Source organism: Amphiura filiformis, chromosome 4 (genome assembly GCF_039555335.1).
Source record: "Amphiura filiformis chromosome 4, Afil_fr2py, whole genome shotgun sequence".
Taxonomy (NCBI): Eukaryota; Metazoa; Echinodermata; class Ophiuroidea; order Amphilepidida; family Amphiuridae; genus Amphiura; species Amphiura filiformis.
Genome location: NC_092631.1, coordinates 12,540,968 through 12,562,015, shown reverse-complemented (window position 1 = coordinate 12,562,015; position 21,048 = coordinate 12,540,968). Strand labels below are relative to the sequence as shown.

General features: G+C 38.5%; 1 protein-coding gene across 1 annotated transcript in view; it reads right to left on the bottom strand.

Moving 5' to 3' along the window:
* Positions 1-21,048, bottom strand: part of LOC140150555 (gamma-tubulin complex component 5-like) — a 46,505-nt gene that overhangs the window by 6,802 nt on the left and 18,655 nt on the right. The window contains exons 8-19 of the mRNA XM_072172590.1: positions 20,577-20,670; positions 19,786-20,029; positions 18,357-18,556; positions 17,829-17,944; positions 16,448-16,659; positions 14,977-15,205; positions 14,415-14,589; positions 13,871-14,025; positions 12,366-12,456; positions 8,781-8,898; positions 7,213-7,379; positions 332-546 (exon numbers count right to left, since the gene is read on the bottom strand). Of these exons, the coding sequence (XP_072028691.1) occupies positions 332-546; positions 7,213-7,379; positions 8,781-8,898; positions 12,366-12,456; positions 13,871-14,025; positions 14,415-14,589; positions 14,977-15,205; positions 16,448-16,659; positions 17,829-17,944; positions 18,357-18,556; positions 19,786-20,029; positions 20,577-20,670 (2,016 nt within the window). The remainder of the gene's footprint in view (positions 1-331; positions 547-7,212; positions 7,380-8,780; positions 8,899-12,365; positions 12,457-13,870; positions 14,026-14,414; positions 14,590-14,976; positions 15,206-16,447; positions 16,660-17,828; positions 17,945-18,356; positions 18,557-19,785; positions 20,030-20,576; positions 20,671-21,048) is intronic.

The following is a 21,048-nucleotide window of genomic DNA, read 5'->3' as shown; positions in this document are numbered from 1 at the left end:
AAACATGCCTGGTGACTTGTTCCAGGTTTTGTTGGAGCTGGTCACATATGTCTCTAAATGAGTGGATTTTTTTAACGGAAGAAATAAAAGGCAGGCACCCTTCACAAAACATTATTTGGAGTTATAGAGCAACTATATAACTGATACATTCAGCTGTAGAAATGTACATATTATTGCAAGACCAATCTATTGCAATGTTTTTGTTGAGGGTGTCTGCCTTTTGTCGCTTACACAAAAAACCCAACACATTTAGAGGCATACATGTATATGCATGTAGTGGAACATCGACCAGCCATGACTCTGCCTGTATTCATCAAAGCACCACACATACCTGAATGTATGTATTCCTGCATCCCATTTTCTCTGGAACACCAGTGCGATGTTAAGCACCTTGACAACTGCTTCTCTGACCAAACTAACTTTGTCATGGAGCAAGCATCTTTGTAATACTTTGGTTAAGTAGTTCTCATGTGCTGAGAGGACTCCATCAAGATCTGTTGCTCTGTTGAAGTCATCTTGGAACTCTAGACTGGTGGTGTGAAGTATCTACACGCAACAAGACAACATTGGGCTATTTATTCCATTCAAAATTCACACTCCCCCTGTGGATGATTGAGCTAAAGTGTTCCACAGAGGCAGTATAGCTTTTAAAGTGAACAGACAATTGGGTAACTTCTGTTTGAAATATAAGATATTGGTAAAGCCATATCCAGGGGGATGATAGAGTTCAAATTAATTAATCCTAGCCATTCCATTTGAAAAAATACTCCCTCTGTGGAAGACTTTCCTTAAATTTTCCACAGAGGTAGGACATACATCAAATGGGATAGCCCATTTTCACTACTTATTCATCTCCATTGACAATAGATTTCTCTGATTATAGTCAAGCAGCAAACTAAATTCCGTGGCCTTTTTTTGAAGACAATGTACCACCTATCCTAACATGTTGTTTGGGTCCCAAGTAACATATTTATACATGTTTACAAAAATCCAGATGCAGCAGATGGCGGCCATCTTGTTTTTCAAAATAGCGGCCATTTTTTCAATAATTTTCCAATATATTTCAAACTGACCCTTCCCATTGTGAATTTATTAATACAATAGCAATTGTTTTAGGCCTAGGATATTATTTAAGACATGTATGCACTAATATTGACGATTTTGATATTCAAATTGGCCGCCAAAATTCAAAATGGCCGCCAAATTTAACTTATTTCCTCTATACATACAATGAGCATTATAAAATATAAGTTTAAGCAAGTAAGATGTTAATTAATATACAAACAGATACACAAACTCCATACTACACTGCAAATACACACCACACCACCCCACACACCCACCCCTACATTCCAATGCTTACCTATAATTCACTCTCTATGATAACATTTTATCTTAAAATAGTTCCTGAATTTAAAATCTGTAACTTCCACCTTAAATGTCTTCATGCCTCCTCATCTGGATATGATAATAATACTTATGTTCCCTCTAAGTTTGATGTACCGGGACCAGCCCATACTCATACCCGAACCCGTATCGTAATCCTAATCTTTACCCCGATCACCCCTAACTTGGTACGTAACTCATAACCCTGTATAGGCCTACCCTGCTAAACGTACATCGTACTCTGATATCTATACCCAATAACATGTATATATCCCGTACTAGTACCGAATGTCCTACCCTTATACCCTCCTCGGTTCACATAACCCTGTATTCTTGGTACCCATAACCCCATCCCTGGCCAGTAGCACTACCCATCCCTAGGGCCCCTAGACCCATCCAAGGGACCCCTTAACACAACACCGGAACCCATAATCCACTGCCCAGTGGCCATAACCTGATATGTTCTGGCTAAATTTGATGTACTTGGACCAGCCCATAACACACCCTTGGCACCCTAACCATATCCTTAGTACCATAAGTCTCTTACTCCAGTACCCTTACACAGTCCTCGGTACCCCTAACGCCATCCCTGGGACTCCTAACGCCATCCCTGGGACTCCTAACGCCAAACCTGGAAACCCGGAACTCCATCCCCAGTACCCCTAACCCTATTCCCGGGACACCTAACACCAACTATGGGACCTTTAACTCCATTCCTAGAACCTCTAGTCTAATCCCATCTTTGGTACCGGTAACCCCACACCCGGTACCCCTTACCTAATGCCCGGTACCCTTAACCCTTTCCTGGCCCCATTACCGCAACGCTGGGACCCCTAACTCCATCTCCATTACCCCTTACCTTATTCCCTGGGACCTCTAACACCAACTTTGGGACTTTTAAACTCCGTTCCTGGAACCTGGAACTCTCGCAAGACCCATACAGACCTGCCAACTGTCCCTCATTTTGAGGGACTGTCCCTCATTTGGGGTTTTCCAAAGTGAAAAAGAGGGACAGTCCTGCTTTTTGAAAATTTCAGTGATGGCAAATTTAAATGTAAGAACAGCAGAAAATGATGCAAATTTCACTTTAAAATTTTGCTATAGCATTCTCTTTAGTCTATTGTGATAAATTTAGACCTGCAAAACCTTCCCTGAATTCTGAAAGTATTGCACGCCTCAAGTCTTTGAATTTGTCGGTACCTGGTTTGTGTACATGTACAAAGTTTTGGCCTCAATGTCTCTCTTTCTTACTGCGCTAGGTTGGCAGGTCTGCCCATAACCCGTCCCTGGGATCCTAATCCCACCTTTTGGTACATGCAACCCAACAACCTGTTTACCCTTAACCACCAATGCCCGGCACCCCTAACTCTGTTCTTGGTACCCATTTAATGGGCTACCCCAACCCTGGGACCCCTGATTCTATCACTATTACCCCTTACCCTATTCAATGGAACCTCTAACACCAACTATGGGACTTTTAACTCTATTCCTGGAACCCGTAACTCCGTCCCCGAGACCCATCCCTGGGACCCTAATCCCATCTTTGGCTCCTGTAACCCCACATTTGGTTCCCCATGATATTCAATGCCTTACACCCCTTACCCTGTTCCCGGGGACCTCTGACACAAACTATGTGACCTTTAACTCAATTCATGGAACACCAAACTCCGTCCCTGAGACCCGGCCATGAAACATCCCTGGGACCCTAATACCATCTTCGGAACCTGTTAGCCCACATCTGGTTCACCATACCCAATGCCCAGTACCCTTACTCAGTTCCTGGTACCCATTTCTCCAACCCTGGTACCCCGAACTCAATCCCCAGTCACCCATATCCTATCCCTTGGACCTCAAACACGCGTCACGATCATGCGACCTCTATCCCCATTCCTGGACCCATGACCGGTCATTTCTGAAACCCCTAGCCTCTTCACCGGGACCCATAACCAGGGACAGGCGATTTTCGCGGTGCGAAATCGCGCGACGCGCCGCGAAATTTTCCTTTCTCCGCGCAATTTCATTTTCTCCGCGAAATTCATGTTTTTCCGTGCAATTCACTATGAAATGTGAACAAAATTGGTGTTTTGTTTGTCTGTATTGAAATATCAGCCTTGTTTGAAGAGTACGCGTCATGTAACGATAGATTAACAAAAACATGAATGTAACCATTTACTAATTTGTCTCGTACCAGTGTTGCTTACTTTTCGCGTATGGGGTACTTCTCTAATTCTGTGGGATGTACATTATATTAGTAGGGGTAAAAATAATGATTCCGTGACCAAATCACGGGAAATATGATTTGAAAGTGTGTTTTTTTTTCTTTCTGTTTTTTCTTTTTTACTTTGAAGCATGTAAAACATATGAAATGGTCAAATGGTGTGAAAAACTCCAGATAGAGGGCGCTTTTCAAAATGTTTTTATTTTGCTTAATTTGGTCAAAAATTGCTACAAATTTTGTGATTTAGATATCATAATGTTAAACATACATAATACTCTGCATGACACGGTATATAATTTCATATTTTGATATGTTTTTTTTTTCTTCCTGTGTTTTATATGTATGTTTTATGTATAAAAGTTCAGCGCAATCTCCGCGCTAATTAGCTGATTTTTTCCGCGCATTTCCGCGAAATTTGCTATATTTTTCCGCGCAATTTGCTATTTTTTTCCGCGCAAATCGCCTGTCCCTGCCCATAACCCCTTACCCTGTCCTCAGTACCCTTAGCCCTTCCTCAGTGCACCTAACGCTGACCCATTATCCAAACCCTGGGACCCTTTACTCCATCTCAGTACCCCTCACCCTATCCAATATTTTTCAAATTGACCCTTCCCATTGTGAATTTATTGGTACAGTAGGCATTGTTTTAGGTGCCCTAACACCGACCATGGGACTCTCCCCATTCCTGGAACCCCTAACCTCATCCCCCGAACCCCTAACCCTGCCCTTGGTACCCCAAACCCCATTGCTGACACCCCTAATGTCACCCCTGGAACCTAGCACCTTCACCTGGATCCATAAACTGTTGTCCCTGGGAACTTCGGTACCCTTTACTAGTACTCTTTTATACCCCATCGCTGTTATCCCTAACTCCATCCCTAGAAACCATTAAAAATTCCATCCCCCGGGACCCATAAACCATTTCTGGGACCACTCGGTACCTTTTACCCTGTTCTCAATACCCCTCAATACCTCTCAATGTCTGGCCAATGCCATGTCCTGGGGGTCTTCCTGTTTGAAGGTGTACAGGAAGGTGCCACGGTTTTGGGGTACCTTTTTCAGCGATTTTGGTATATCGATGGGTGGCTTTTCAGTGGAGAGCAGTGCAACCAACTGGGCACATTTGGGCAAAATTGTCCTTAAATGGTTCAATTTTTTTTTGACGAATCACGTACCCTCTGTTGCCATGTGCTTATGGATGTAGTAATACAGCCTGTAGCTTAAACTAGCACCACCAACTGTTCTTGTATAAAGGATACCCGTATGAGCCAAGAAATCGGTTTTGATACATTTTCTGTGGCACTTTAAAATAATATACGAAATATACGGGGGGGGGGGTAAGGGTGTGGGGTGTGCATTAAGTATGAGATTTGTGTGTGTTATTATTTTAATATTGATGTCACATGTCCAATCTCATATGTTACCAGATTGATGTAGGCTTATTGTATGTTTGAAGGAAATAAATTGATTTCGGTGGCCATTTTGAATTTTTGGCGGCCATTTTGAATTTGTAAATCATTAATATTGGTGCTACTGCATGCCAACATGACAAAACTACTATAACAAGCCTAAAACAATCACTACTGTGCCAATAAAATCACAATGGGAAGGGACAGTTTGACAAATATTGGAAATATTTTGCCAAAATGGGCCCTATTTTGAAAAACAAGATGGCCGCCTTCTGCTGCATCTGGATTTTTGTAAGCATGTATAAATATGTTATTTGGGACCCAAACAACATGCTAGGATAGGTGGCACATTGTCTTCATCAAAAGGCCACGGACCTTAAAAACTGGGTAGTTTGCTGCCCGACTATTATACATATATCTCTTGTCAATAAAAATTGAAAATGAAACTAGGGTTATAATGGCTAGGTATGATATATTTGTAGTTCAAGAGACAAAAATATCAATGCATGAGCCTTTTTATTTTTACTAGAATATACATGATCCTGAAGGGCAGTGCATAGCAATAAATTGATAGTTGTCAATTGAACTAACATTGGCTTTTTCTTAAGCTTTTCTAAGAAATATCCTAAACTCAACAACCAAAGTATTTAATGGTCAAAAACTGTCACTTGCAGTGAAAGTAATGTAAATATTATTGGGTTCTTTGCGTAAACCTGCAAGCAAAGAACCCAGCACATTAAATCTTACACTGAAGGATTATACAGCTTTATATCACTTCAATGAATTTTTACACTAGTCCAATGCATGAATATCTAACACCAAGAACACACCCATCAATATGTAGGTATTGACAAATACATGCCTGTAAAAGTTCAATAGAAGTGGTGTACTACGAAATGGAACAAAATTTGATAAAAGAATCATTAACAAAGATTTCAATTAGTGATATGAATCATAAAAAAATCACCTCCAACAATGCATTTGGTTTGCTTACACCTATGGGTTACCTGGATGGGTGACTCAAATTGTTATTTCAAATCAAACTACCTGTGTGGGAGATTAAGGTCATGTCTTTCATAGGGGGTGTATGGATTTGAACTGGAGTAGCCTAATGCTGACTTGTTAATGCATTAAGGCATTATACTGTTGGTTTATCAACTATGGGCCTGACCAGCTAAAATTGGCTGCCAAAGGGATAACTACCAATAATAAGCCAAATCGGCATTGAAATTTGCAATGCATTGTGGGACAGTTTTTACAGTTTTGAGACACTTTGCCTTGTAACCTATTGGGAAAATTGTTTTTTGTGTGAACAAAATCTTTTTTAAATGTTTTACTAGAATAAAAATTGTTTAAAAAATATAAATATTTCATAAATTAATTAAGGGATCTGGAATGAGCGTTTTGAGAGTATTTTTTTGTGGGACATGAGAGCACATCAGACATATCGAATTGCATTCTGAATCGAAGAATGTCTTTCTGATATCAAATAATTTTCATTTTTGAAATTCACGATATAATACAAATTTTATGACAAATGTTTAAAATTTGACATTTTTCACATTTTTGATATATAACAGTCCTTGAGGTAAATTTTATAAATCTAATGATATATTCTTAAAGTGTATGTAGCTGGGATGAAAAGCAGACGATCAATTGAAAATTTTGACCTTTCGTATTGAAGATATGGATTTTTTTCCCCAAAAGACCTAACTTTTTTTGGTGTTTTGGGAAAAAAATCCATATCTTCAATATGAAAGGTCAAAATTTTCAATTGATCGTCGGCTTTTCATCCCAACTACATACACTTTAAGTATAAATGATCAGATTTATAAAATTTACTTCGAGTACTGTTAAATATCAAAAATATCAATTTTTAATCATTTGCCATAAAATGTGTATTACATTGCGAATTTCAAATTATTTCAAAAATTATTTGATATCAGAAGGACATTCTTCGTATTCAGAATGCAATTCGATATGTCTGATGTGCTCTAATATTCCACAATAAATACTGTCCAAACGTTCATACCCCATCCCTTAATGATAACATTATTAGAATAATAAATGAATATACTAATTACAGCAGTTTCCCTGATATGTCAGAGGTCAAAGTGTCCCAAAACTGCTCTCAAAAACCGGAAGATACAATGCCGATTGGGCTTATTGGGCATGGTATTAAAATCCATCTATACTTACTCTAGTCATGAGGTAATTGTGAATACTGTTAACAAAGTGCATGAGTTTAAATCGTAGAAGATATAACTGATGCTTGATGACGGCATCATCTATTCTTGTGCCAACAACAGGTGGGGAGTGTGTCACAGGCTTTCCTTTTTCATCTTCATGGGTTTCCTTCTTCAAATCTGAGATGACAAAATAAAAATATAGGAGTGAAATTATTATAAAAGATTTCATTGGAACAAAATCAAAATGAACTCACTATTGATGGTTTCGCCTATCATGGTCGGTAGGCATCATCACAATGATGGTTGTAGATCTTTACTTCCGGTTGGATGTATCCCGACTGAAGAGGGTGTTTTATCACATGTTTTAGTCACATGTATGATTCTCTCCTGGCTGATAAAACACCCTCTTCAGTCGGGATAAGTCAAACCGGAAGTAAGGATCTACAACCATCATTCTGATGATGCCTACCGACCATGATAGACAAAACTGTCAATAGTGAGTTCAATTTTGGTTTCGTTCCAATGAAATCTTTTATGTTTATCAACAAACCTGATGAATTTATTTTGTGATATAGGAGTGAAAGTTAACTTTGCACAAAAAGTATTTTTTGCACTTGGGGATGGAAGAGCCCATAATTTTACTAAATAATTGTGTTAATGTGACACGATCTGCTCTACGGGGGCCAAAGGAGGCATTTTTGAAAACTGATTTACTATAATTATTACCTTATACAAACATCAGTCTATCATTACTGAAATCACCAAAGGTCTACTGTAGCATACTTGGTTCTTAAGTTCTGAAGTCTATTTTCTTATGTATTTTATTGCTTTTTTTACTCCACATTTCTGCCTTTTATCTAAATTTCAAATTTGCCACCGTTGGCCCCATGGACCAGATCATGTCACAAATGTTTGCAATAGGTCAATCCTGCACATTGTGACACCTTTTTGAATCTGCTGTGACCTCTCCTAGCAAGATTACAAGCATTTGAATGGGCAAAAGCTGCATTAAAAAAAATAACAAACTGGCCTACACAAAGAGAGCAGCCCAAAAACAGAAACAGAGACAACACATTTCTTTAATCAATATTTACTGAATCAGTATGCTAGTTTAAATTTGTCCTGTTGATCCAATACCGATATTGAAAATAGCGGGCAGATACGATATCTGATCCGATAATCGGTTGAGCCCTAATTATGATTCAGCACTGGTATAAATCTGCATCCTGAATGATGTCAAATGGTTTACACTGTGTGTCTTGGGCCACAGAGGTCAGCGAATATACCTGTTAAGTGTGTGGAGACTTGTGGGTTTATGCCTGCTCATAGTGCACTATAAATCACTGTGTTTTCCTTTCTTTAATTTGTACATCAGGCTATTCCAGTTGAAATCCACACACCTGCCTATGGAAGACATGATCTTAATCTTCAACACAGGGAGTGTGAACTTCAAATGGAGTCACTTATTCAGGTAACTCCATTTGAAAATCACACTCCCTGTGTGGAAGATTAAGGTCATGTCTTCCATAGGGTGTATGGACTCCTACTGGAATAGTCCATTTATATGACTGAACTCACCTGCCAAAACCTGATCCAAGGAATGCTTAGCTCTCTTCACTTGTAATAGAAACCTGAAGACTCGATTGTATACATCAAGGCTCTGTGAGTTGATGATGATGTTTAAGGGATGGTCCACCTGTTCAGTAGAAAACACTTGTAAGCAACATCTGACGTCATCACAACATCTTCAAACAGATGCCTGACGAAGTTCGATCCTTTCGGACGCAACGTAGCAAAGTGAGTTGCAAATTTTAGTTCCAGTATTTGATTTAATTCACAAAATAATACTTGTAAGCAATATATGTTGAGAAAATGCAAAACACACCTAGGGAATGCAATGAAAAATGTGAGTAACATCACAATAACATCCCAAATTGAATTCCATTCTCCATTTTTTTTAAATAGGTTCATCAGGTTAGTAATTATGAATTAAAAGAATTTTTAATTTGTCAAAACCAATGAAAGCAACTGCTATGAACAGAGACGAGGGGATCTACAATCAAAGTCATGTTTATGATTCACTGTTAGAGACTACTTGCAAGACTAACATCAGAAGTGACATAACTTGCCGCCATTTGTACATTGCAATGACCTTCTTCAATTGCTCTACACTGGGTTAAAAAGATGTAACAACTGGTCAAATTTGTAGCTTTTAGATGATCACCATAAAAGCCATCATTTGATGTGATTTTGAGTTACTGTACCACAAATTGGTCCAGGGATATGATATCTACCCACAGAATATCTAAATTATCAAAAAAATGTGATGATATATGAACATAGTGGTCATAGATAAACTACAAAAATATTGGTTTCTTGCAACCAATTATATTTAAGGACGTGAGTATGGAATATCCTGGAAGCACCTCTTCAGCCAACTTCAAAACCTGCCTGATTGCATGTGGGGTTGCAATTTGGAGTCAAATTTGCTTGGCAAGTGTTACCATGATTATAGGTTAATAACTGCGCATTAGTTATTTGGAGGGCATTGTGAAAAATCTAAACATTTTGTCTTTGGAACCGAGGAATATCCCGAAGGGCGCCCCGAGGGATATTCCGAGGTCCAATGCAAAATGTTTAGATTTTTCACAATGCCCGACATATAACTGATGCAAAGTTATTACCCGAATCATAACCGTCATTTTTAACTCATCACACAACCAAATCTCAAGACTTTATTCTCTGAAATTTGTTGTAATAAACAATTTTTATCACAACTTATATTTCGCCCTTCAAAAAGTCGAACAGGCTAAAACGGACTTACCAATTACAGCACTGGGCAATCACGTCATGTTCAAATATGGTAGTTGCGTGCGAGTGAGGTGCGCACACACGGAAGTCATTGTACCGCATAAGCACACACGGAGATCATTGATGGATATCAATATCCTCCGTGCTCGTGTGCGTATATCATCTAACGAGCAATTTGATTGGGACGCACATAATAGTGTGATACGCGTAGGTTATGAATTGACTGCAAAGTATATAGCTGGGCCTTGCTACTAGCCTGGCAGATATACACTCTACTAAAATGTTGAACTACAAACCTACCTGATGTAAGGCTATTCTAGTTGAAATCCACACATCCCCTATGGAAGACATGACCTTATAATCTCCCACACACAGGGTTAAGATATTAAATGGAGTCGCCCATTCAGGTAACTTCTATTGAAATTAACACTCCTTGTGTTGGTAGGTTGTGTGTTCCATAGGGGTGTATGGATATGGATTTCAACTGGAATAGCCCAATCATAGTCCATTCAATTGCAGGGCACATGCACATATACACACTCTGTAAGAGATGAACTACACGCTTACCTGATAGTGTAATGTGAGTCCATCTAATGCATGTATTGGCCTTGCTGCTAGCCTGGCAGATATACACTAGAGTTGAACTGCAAGCTTACCTGATAGTGTAATGTGAGTCCATCTAATGCATGTATTGGCCTTGCTGCTAGCCTGGCAGATATACACTAGAGTTGAACTGCAAGCTTACCTGATAGTGTAATGTGAGTCCATCTAATGCATGTATTGGCCTTGCTGCTAGCCTGGCAGATATACACTAGAGTTGAACTGCAAGCTTACCTGATAGTGTAATGTGAGTCCATCTAATGCATGTATTGGCCTTGCTGCTAGCCTGGCAGATATACACTAGAGTTGAACTGCAAGCTTACCTGATAGTGTAATGTGAGTCCATCTAATGCATGTATTGGCCTTGCTGCTAGCCTGGCAGATATACACTAGAGTTGAACTGCAAGCTTACCTGATAGTGTAATGCGAGTCCATCTAATGCATGTATTGGCCTTGCTGCTAGCCTGGCAGATAAACACTAGAGTTGAACTGCAAGCTTACCTGATAGTGTAATGTGAGTCCATCTAATGTATGTATTGGCCTTGCTGCTAGCCTGGCAGATATACACTAGAGTTGAACTGCAAGCTTACCTGATAGTGTAATGTGAGTCCATCTAATGCATGTATTGGCCTTGCTGCTAGCCTGGCAGATATACACTCGAGTTGAACTGCAAGCTTACCTGATAGTGTAATGTGAGTCCATCTAATGCATGTATTGGCCTTGCTGCTAGCCTGGCAGATATACACTCGAGTTGAACTGCAAGCTTACCTGATAGTGTAATGTGAGTCCATCTAATGCATGTATTGGCCTTGCTGCTAGCCTGGCAGATATACACTAGAGTTGAACTGCAAGCTTACCTGATAGTGTAATGTGAGTCCATCTAATGCATGTATTGGCCTTGCTGCTAGCCTGGCAGATATACACTAGAGTTGAACTGCAAGCTTACCTGATAGTGTAATGTGAGTCCATCCAATGCATGTATTGGCCTTGCTGCTAGCCTGGCAGATATACACTAGAGTTGAACTGCAAGCTTACCTGATAGTGTAATGTGAGTCCATCTAATGCATGTATTGGCCTTGCTGCTAGCCTGGCAGACATACACTCTACTAGAGTTGAACTGCAAGCTTACCTGATAGTGTAATGTGAGTCCATCCAATGCATGTATTGGCCTTGCTGCTAGCCTGGCAGATATACACTCGAGTTGAACTGCAAGCTTACCTGATAGTGTAATGTGAGTCCATCCAATGCATGTATTGGCCTTGCTGCTAGCCTGGCAGATATACACTCGAGTTGAACTGCAAGCTTACCTGATAGTGTAATGTGAGTCCATCCAATGCATGTATTGGCCTTGCTGCTAGCCTGGCAGATATACACTAGAGTTGAACTGCAAGCTTACCTGATAGTGTAATGTGAGTCCATCTAATGCATGTATTGGCCTTGCTGCTAGCCTGGCAGATATACACTAGAGTTGAACTGCAAGCTTACCTGATAGTGTAATGTGAGTCCATCCAATGCATGTATTGGCCTTGCTGCTAGCCTGGCAGATATACACTAGAGTTGAACTGTAAGCTTACCTGATAGTGTAATGTGAGTCCATCTAATGCATGTATTGGCCTTGCTGCTAGCCTGGCAGATATACACTAGAGTTGAACTGTAAGCTTACCTGATAGTGTAATGTGAGTCCATCTAATGCATGTATTGGCCTTGCTGCTAGCCTGGCAGATATACACTCGAGTTGAACTGCAAGCTTACCTGATAGTGTAATGTGAGTCCATCTAATGCATGTATTGGCCTTGCTGCTAGCCTGGCAGATATCTCGTCAGAGCTTACACTCACTGAAACTCTATTGGAATATTAAAACAACAGACATGGTGGGTCTTAAAAACAATACTTTTATTCTCTAATTACAAATCTTAATATCATTATTGCTCAGATTGAAAGCTAAACCTTTTCAAGTTCCAGGTTCCTTAAAGGTCATATATATTACTCGGACAACATCATATCATTGGCAAGCTAATATTATGGGGACAATGAAAATGAGACGTTTAATATTGATATTCCGCAAAACCAACTTAAGTGATGAGTTCCTTCGAACGAGACAGATTTGACCTAGAAAAAAGGGACTATAAACATTCTTAATGCACAGAACTTATACTGTTGTTGTTCACAGAAAAAAACTCTGAATTAAGTATTACAAATTTAATGGTTTATAAACATATGGATAAAATCAGCCGCTTCTTTTTTTTTATATATTAGTAAATTGTGATATTACAATTCATATGTATATCAATATCATGAGAAATATTTGGGCTAAAAAAAAAAAAAAATAATTTGAGCTTAGAATTTCAGTGTGATCAATCTGAGACTAGCATATAAACCGTGTTAAGTCCACAAACTCATCTATCTGATTTCCTTGTGCGATATTGCAATGCTATAGTTATTATAGTTTCAGTTAGATGAAATATTACAAAGCAAACCCATAGTAACAATACTGTGTGAGGCTTTGTTTCCCAAATGAGAACAACAGTCTGCATATTGTTATGGTAAATAATAGTACAGAAAATGCCGTACGGCGCAGGTCGGCAACCAATCATGGCACGCATTTGCCCTGATGTCAGACATGATTTAGTCTTTTTATCTTTGTCTTTCAATATATCATTTCCTTTCCAAAATGCATCAATGGTGAACAATAAACCTAAATATAGTGATCATATTGATCATAATTTCACCTAAGCTAATCTTTTCTGTGCACAAATGAATCGGACAGAATCGTCAATCTTCAAATCGATACACTGAGTTGGCTGGATGCACTCATCCGGACAAAAGAAATTGAGCGAGGTGAGCACACTGACATGCTCTGCACAGTATGAATGTCAAAACAACCAATACACTCTAAATACAAATCAGTTTTATTCAGTAATCCATCAGAGAATGACCCTTGGAGATATTCCAATGAACAAGAATCTCCTGTAGAATATCTGCCGCTACTCCATATTGGACAATTCTGAGTTGAAATCCATACATTGTGTACACTCCCGTGGAAGATATGACCTTATCTTCCACACAGGGAGTGTGAATTTGAAATGGGGGTTACCTGAATGAGTGATTCCATTTGAAATCTACACCCCTCTGTGGGAGATTAAGGTCATGTCTTTCATAGGGGGTATATGGATTTCTGGAATAGCCCCATGTAACATAAATAATCATGCAACTATATTATCTTAGAATACTTTTTTGTGCATTATAGGAGTGCATACCTTTCAATTTCCTCAGGGTATCTACGTCCAAATGCTTCTTGTAGATGGCCATGAAGGTACAGATAATCACTCCATGATTCCTGCCGCCGCAACTTCTCAAAAATGTCAACATAAAAATCACACATTACATCACCATCTTCCAAAAGGTAGAATTTCTGTTGGTAAGTAAAATGTTTGAGATTACATTTTTTTCAAAAAATCTTCTCTGTGCTAGGCATGATGGAAAATGCTGTATGATGCAAACATGCTGTAACAAAGGTTGTTAGTTTGATATTATTTTCGGCTGTCTTGTGGGTAAATAAATAAAATTACCTTCAAGTAATCATGTGATGAGTACACAGACCCATGACAATAAAGGGAAATCCAACTGTATTTGTTAACCAGCTTTACTCATAAGATGGCGAAAGGCTGATGACCTCTATTGGGAAAATTGTGATTTAAATGTGCACGAGGATGTACAGTTAGTGAGTTTGCATGCTTAACCCTTTCTCCTTGTAAAATGTCCCATAATTACATATTTGCTTAAATCAACATTCCGTCTTACCCTCAGAATAGCCAAATTGGCCATCAGATCAAACTTTGCTTTCAGTGTGTTCACAAGCTGCTGACAGATCACATTACAACGGGATAATATGGATGGGTAGAGAGAGCGTTTGATCACCAACGACAATGGCATGTTATTCACATCAGGTAGTATGCTAGCATCAGATTGGATGTATCTGAAAGAGATAGTTACAAGACTAAGAATTAAAATCCTATTACACTATTGGTAGATTTTTTGTTTTGCAGGCCCAATAATTGACTACTTTTTTGGAAGTTTCATCTTTCAATCATGATAACACACTGTGTTCTGGGCGTTTTGAATTTCAATCAGGAAATTGAAGCGGAAGGCCAACTTCATATATGAACCAGAAGTGGGGATGAAGATCACATTTTTGGGGCTATTTCTCATCTTATCATGGTTTTTACATTATTTGAAAACACTGGTGCATATTTTGCTAACATAAATTGCGCAAAAAGTCCAACACTTAAGTTTTACTTCATATTCAAAATTCAGTTTTTTTCTGGGTTGTGGTCACGATTCTACGGAATGGCCCTGAGCATACCTTTCTTCTGCTTTCTCATCAGAGTCCAGCAGTGTTCCCAACACTTCATCAAAGTTTTTAGCTAAGAGAGGATCAGTTGTCCCAGGCAATTGCAGCTGCTGCACAACTAGTGTCCTTGTGGTTGACTCATCTTGTTCCTCCTCTGTTGCCATGGCAATGGATGATGATGAACAAATATCATCCATATCTTTTGTTGATGTAATCAGGTTGCTGTACATTGAAGTAGACTCTGAAAACAACAATAAGTACAAACTTTAACATAGCTGCCACAGTGTTGTTGATAGAAAATAGTTGGAAAGATTATACAACAGAGAGATTGATCACAAGTGTCACCTACCGTATTGTTTGTAAAAAACACCCCGGGCCCCGGGGGCATTGCATTTTTCAAAAAGGGGGACGTTTATTGAAGGTGAATTGTCAGTGAAAAAACTTTAAAATCAGGTTAAATTTCCCGATTGTGCTCCTGTAGAAAGGAGGGATTTACGGCTATACTAATATAGTATTATGGCGCGCCCATGGAAAATGTCATTTTGTGGTAAATACATCAAAATTACACCCGTAAGTGCATCATCAAGCAAGAATCTGGTGAAATTCTACCATAATTAGGCAATGGAATGGGTAGAAGTGTGAGTCATAATAGGTTTTGTCCATGCGACTTAGCGATCGTCCCTGACAAGACTGACTAACTGATGTCAGTTAATGACATAATAAAATCCACGCAGAACCCACAACTGTGAACCATAAACAACCAAATGGAACTCTGACAAACTTGCACCTTAGTATCACTCTACCACAGTTGCATCAAAATCCAAATGTTGCATTCTGTGGAAATGTGAGCCAACACCACCTACTAGTTTGCACCCTACCCCGGACTCAAACAAACCAACTTGTTAGATTCCTTTATTTCCTTCTAAAGGTTATCCCAAAGTACATTAAAAATGTTCCCTAACTTAAAAAGTGGCCCTAGGTAGGGAAAGGTAAATACATGGTCAAATTTGAAAATTAAAAACCACCTACCTGGGTGAATTAGAACATATATTCATGAGAAAAAATACAAAAATATTTTCTGTCATAAATTTTTAACCAATTTGTTGTGTGAGTGCCAGAAAGTTGTATGCACAATGGCTGCTTCATTTGGTGGGGCGGTCTTAGAGGTGCCTGGCACCTGTTCGCTCCAGCCATTCACTGGACTTTTAAAACAAATTTTGTTCCTTTCATAATATTGTGTAATTTTTGATGTAACTTATGTGCAATATTATATATTTTTGTGTAATTCTGTGCCAGTGATAAAGTGTAATAAATAAAATAAAATAAAATAAATAAATAATTGTAAAATTACATTTGCAGAGGAACCCCCAAACTTGGCAAATGTTCATCTCATGAGGCATATAGTGTGTGGGGGTGTGTGGGGGAAGGGTGTTATGGGTGTGGAGGGGTGTGTACTGTAGATAAATGAGTGTTGTACATTTACCTAAGTTTGCTTCAGTTCTAATAGTTCCCAGTTGACCCACGCTACCAAGAACTTCCATACACTTTCCAGCCAGAATAATATGTCTAAGCACTGGTTGTAAAAATGGTGGCACAGCAATCTGCCCTCTATGTGTTGATTCATCTGTTTGGAAGCGATCGAGCGTGAAACCTTCTTGCCAGAAATGAGGAGATTTCACTTCCACTGCCGAATTTCTAGTAAATCGGATACAGTTATAGAGAAGTCAACATTGTAAATGATAGCAGGAACAATGAATTAAGTGAAGCCATATTGTAAACTTTCTATAGAAAAACAGATTTTTATTCTGTTTTAATTTCGAGCCAAACAAATTAAAACAAAGAAAATTGCTATTTCATTCCAGTACCTATATCATCAATGAACATCATCTTGTGATTTTATTCAAAATCTCAGATCCAGCACCTTTATTTTGCCAGGGTATGTTAGTTCATTAAAGTACATTACTGTCATGTACATATCAGAATTTTGAAGAAACCACATGTAAATGGTTGCAGTATTGAATCACATGCGCCAACTTAATCCCACTTGCAGACATACATGCACAAGGGTTTGTTGACACGCTTGCAGCAAACCGTATTAAAGCACTGGCGTCACTATCAAACTCAAGGTGAATCGAAGTGCACTGGACAGGCCATCATCAGTCTCAAGTGGCTCAATGGGCTATTCCAGTTAAAATTATACACCCCCTATGGAAGACATGACCTTAATCACCCATACAGGGAGTGTGAATTTCAAATGGGGTTACCTAAATGGATGACTCCAGTTGAAATATACACCCCCTGTGTGGAAGATTAAGGTCATGTCTTCCACAGAGGGTGCATGGATTTCAATTGGAAAAGCCTGATGTACCAGGACATTCCAAGGCAGAGCTTGCATGGTTTATTGTTTACTAGGCTCATTATACAACAAACTTTGACTTGTTTGGGTAACAAATAACATGTTTTATACTCATACTAATCTGCATTTCTGAAATATTCACTTTTTGATGAGTGATCATGCAGAACAACTTCACAATTTAGCATTGCTGACTTGTCTTCTTATAATCAGATATAAGAGACAGTGTGTATATCATATGGGCAGAGTGCAAGACCATCGTAAGTGCAGTAGAATGTAATAGCTGCCTTATGTAAAGCACCTATTGTTTGCAGCACAACCTCCTCATTGTGAATTGTTGATGTTCTGTATTGCTTTCTTGATGGCCACGTTGAGCTAACCCAAGATATCTCCTTAAAATAAAATTGGGGTTCTCCATGTGTTATTGATCAAAAGTCAGTTGTACATGGCAGCTATTACATTCTTCTGCACTTACGAGGGTCTTACACTCTACCATTATTTACCATCATACCTTTGTATAACAAATTCATGTGCAGGATCAAAGAGATGGCCCAGAGTAAGCCACCTATCTATGAAGTCTACATAGGGACGTATACTCTGTAGCCAGATACGTACTAATAGATTCACCTGAAATGGAACAAATCAAATGCAGATGGTTTATGTTACAAAGGTACACACATATGATATCCGTTGCTGGTACAATGCACTCATCAAGTTTCTGCTGGTAAAATGGACATTTACTCATTCATTCATTTCATTCGGCTGCGAAGCAGGCGACAACAAAGTTTCTCCATGTACTACGATTTGAAGCCAAAGTGGTAATGGCATCTGGCAGTAAAAAGTTGTTGAAATATCACCCAGGACTCACAGCTATAGAGCAATACTGTAATACAAGTGGTGTGAAAAAGCTTGACTTGCAACAGTAATTGTTGGACTTCCATACAGATGGAGCATCTGTGGAGCATCTGTGGAGCATCTGTAGACATTTATTATATATTTAATATTGACTGTGTTTCACCATTTTTCTAGTTTTACTCACAATTTCTTTGGAAGAATCACCCATGCTATAATGCTCCATGATAGAATTGTGCAGCATGTCCAGTAGGTACCACACCCTGTACACATGTTTCTGTTGAGGGCAATCAACTACAGCTTTGTTATGCACATAGGCTAATAGTTTCACTTTTGGCATCCAAGGACTCAGCTGATCCATAACATTTGCTAGTGTCATTTGTTGTTCTGAAAACACAATCATAAAATCTAAATGAAATAACAAAAAATCACCAGGCTGTGGGATCTAAGCATGAGTTAGTTGTATAGCTGTATGGAGACAGTTGGGGAAACCTAGATACAAACAGTAACAATAACCTCCTTAGTAGCTATAGAGAGGGGATAAAAACAGATCTGTACTCCCGATTCCAGAAAAATATGACACTAAATTTTTTGGGATAGCCCAATCCTTTATACTTGGAATTAACTGGCCATAAAAGTCAAATTTCAATATTTTGCCTATTTTATAAGGGCCTTTGTTTTCATACAATTAATCAAAAAATTCAAAGACTTGACATAAATCTAAGCAATCTGAATATTGAGTATAGGCTAAGATATTACTCTTAATCGTATAAAAGAGAAAATGTGTTTGATAAAAGCAGAGTGCATAGACCGAAGTTAGACTCTTTACAAGTCTTTTGGCTTTATTATAACAGCATACAAAAATGTCATAAAAATGCAGTTGGCCCTTTTTACCAAAATTGGCCAAATATGAAAATTACACTGTTATTGTTTTTTGTAACTTCCAACTAAAGGATTAGGATTACGCTTTGTTTTATTTGATAATAATAAAGTTAGTGCAGTATTTTTCTTGAATGTGTGTTTCACTAACATTTACGACATGCCACAAGTCTCAAAATCGATTGTTTATGATGTATCGTAGCATCCAGTTCACTAAAGAGATTGACGACTAATACACATCGTAAGTATTAGGGATTTGTGACAGGAACACATAGCAAAGTTACGACACGTAGAGCATCATCATATCGGGTGCATTACATAGTGACAGATCTACACTTTAAGGTAAAATCCATAGTTGCACAAGACATAGTGACAGATAACTTTGGCAATCTTTTACATGTGGGAGATGTACGATTTTACTACATTTTAAGGTTTTGAAAATATCTTTCAAGGGTCTACTTTTAATAGACACATGAATTGCTGAACATTAATGGCAAGTTTATAATCTATGCCCAATACAATTTACCTGCTCAACGTTTTCCCGAAGCCCATATTTTGATAAATTTGCAATCAACATCCGTCACTATGTAATGCACCCTGGGTTTGACATCCGTCACAATAATGCACCCGACGATATATAAACCATGTTCTTACGCTACGATGTGCTCAAGGTTTGGTGAAACACATCCCAGGAGTACATTGAACAAATTTTGTGGGAACCTGCTAATAACACTCACCTTGGACAAGGACAGTCTTTTCTATTTGCACCAAGGCATCCCTAAATGAATGCAAGAATCCGGCCAATGCTTCAGCATAGGCTTCATATGTTTGACACCTGGATGATTCCTGGCTTGAGAGGGCGCTGTCATCTCTATTACAATACGCAGAAGGGCAGCTACGCATTTTGTTGACAAAGCTTTGAAGTTGGAGAATGCAGGAGCCATCATTGGCAAGAGACTGCAGCATGGTGTTTAAAGATGACTGTAAAATAATAATAATAATCATTATTAATTGACTACAATTCACTGTATTTACAATCTTGGAAAAAAGTACTTCGAACACTTGGCAAACTTTATCAAAATGACATGGAAATGATATATATTGTGTTTTGGAACAAACATGGCATCTGCAACAATAATTTACTCTTTCCCTCTCCCAATCAATCAGTATTGGAACACATTGGAAAACTGCTTAAACCATTGGCATTTCTCAACATTGCAGGAAAGAGGTGAAGAGCATAGTTTCCATACTTTACACAATAGTGTTCCAAGACTTCTTTCCCAAGATTGTAGCTATAGGGTATGTATGATATCTGTTGCTTGGAGTATCATGGTGGAATTTCAAAAGCTTAACATTTTCGATGCATGACTTGTCCGACTGCCCTGCCGGCAACAGAATTTATACATGGACTGTTTTGCTATGTTGTGATGATTTAGGCTTCACAAGTTATAAGACAAACTGATTTGTTTTCCAGCTAGCTATATTTCTAATGTTGGACTGCAGAAAGGATCAGTATAAATACACTTACTGGAGTTAGATGATTTACTCTGATGTTTTCTCTCACTTCAAAATGGTTGCCATGGCGCTGAAACACAAAGGATTCTTCAGCTCCCATCAGTATCCTACATAAAAGAATAGAAGTATCACCATCAAAAAAGTTTTGCATTTGTCAACGTACATGATATGATAATAAAAGAGGAGCCGTTACTAACAGTCGAGGTCAAAAGTAGTTGGAACACTAAAACTTGGGACTAATTTTAAACCATACACAATGGTGAAATTTCAAAGTTCAATAGTCAAATCTGGTTAAAACCCATATCACTGCATTCCTCTCATCACAAGGATTCAGGCAAAAGGATTTTTTAGTAAAACTTTACTTTGCATAATTTATGCATCTATATAATTAGAAAACTACCACTGGACTTGTCAAAACTAAATAAAATAAAAAGAAAGTTGTTGCCAACTTCTTGGTTTCGTACCATTTTGACAGGCCATATCTT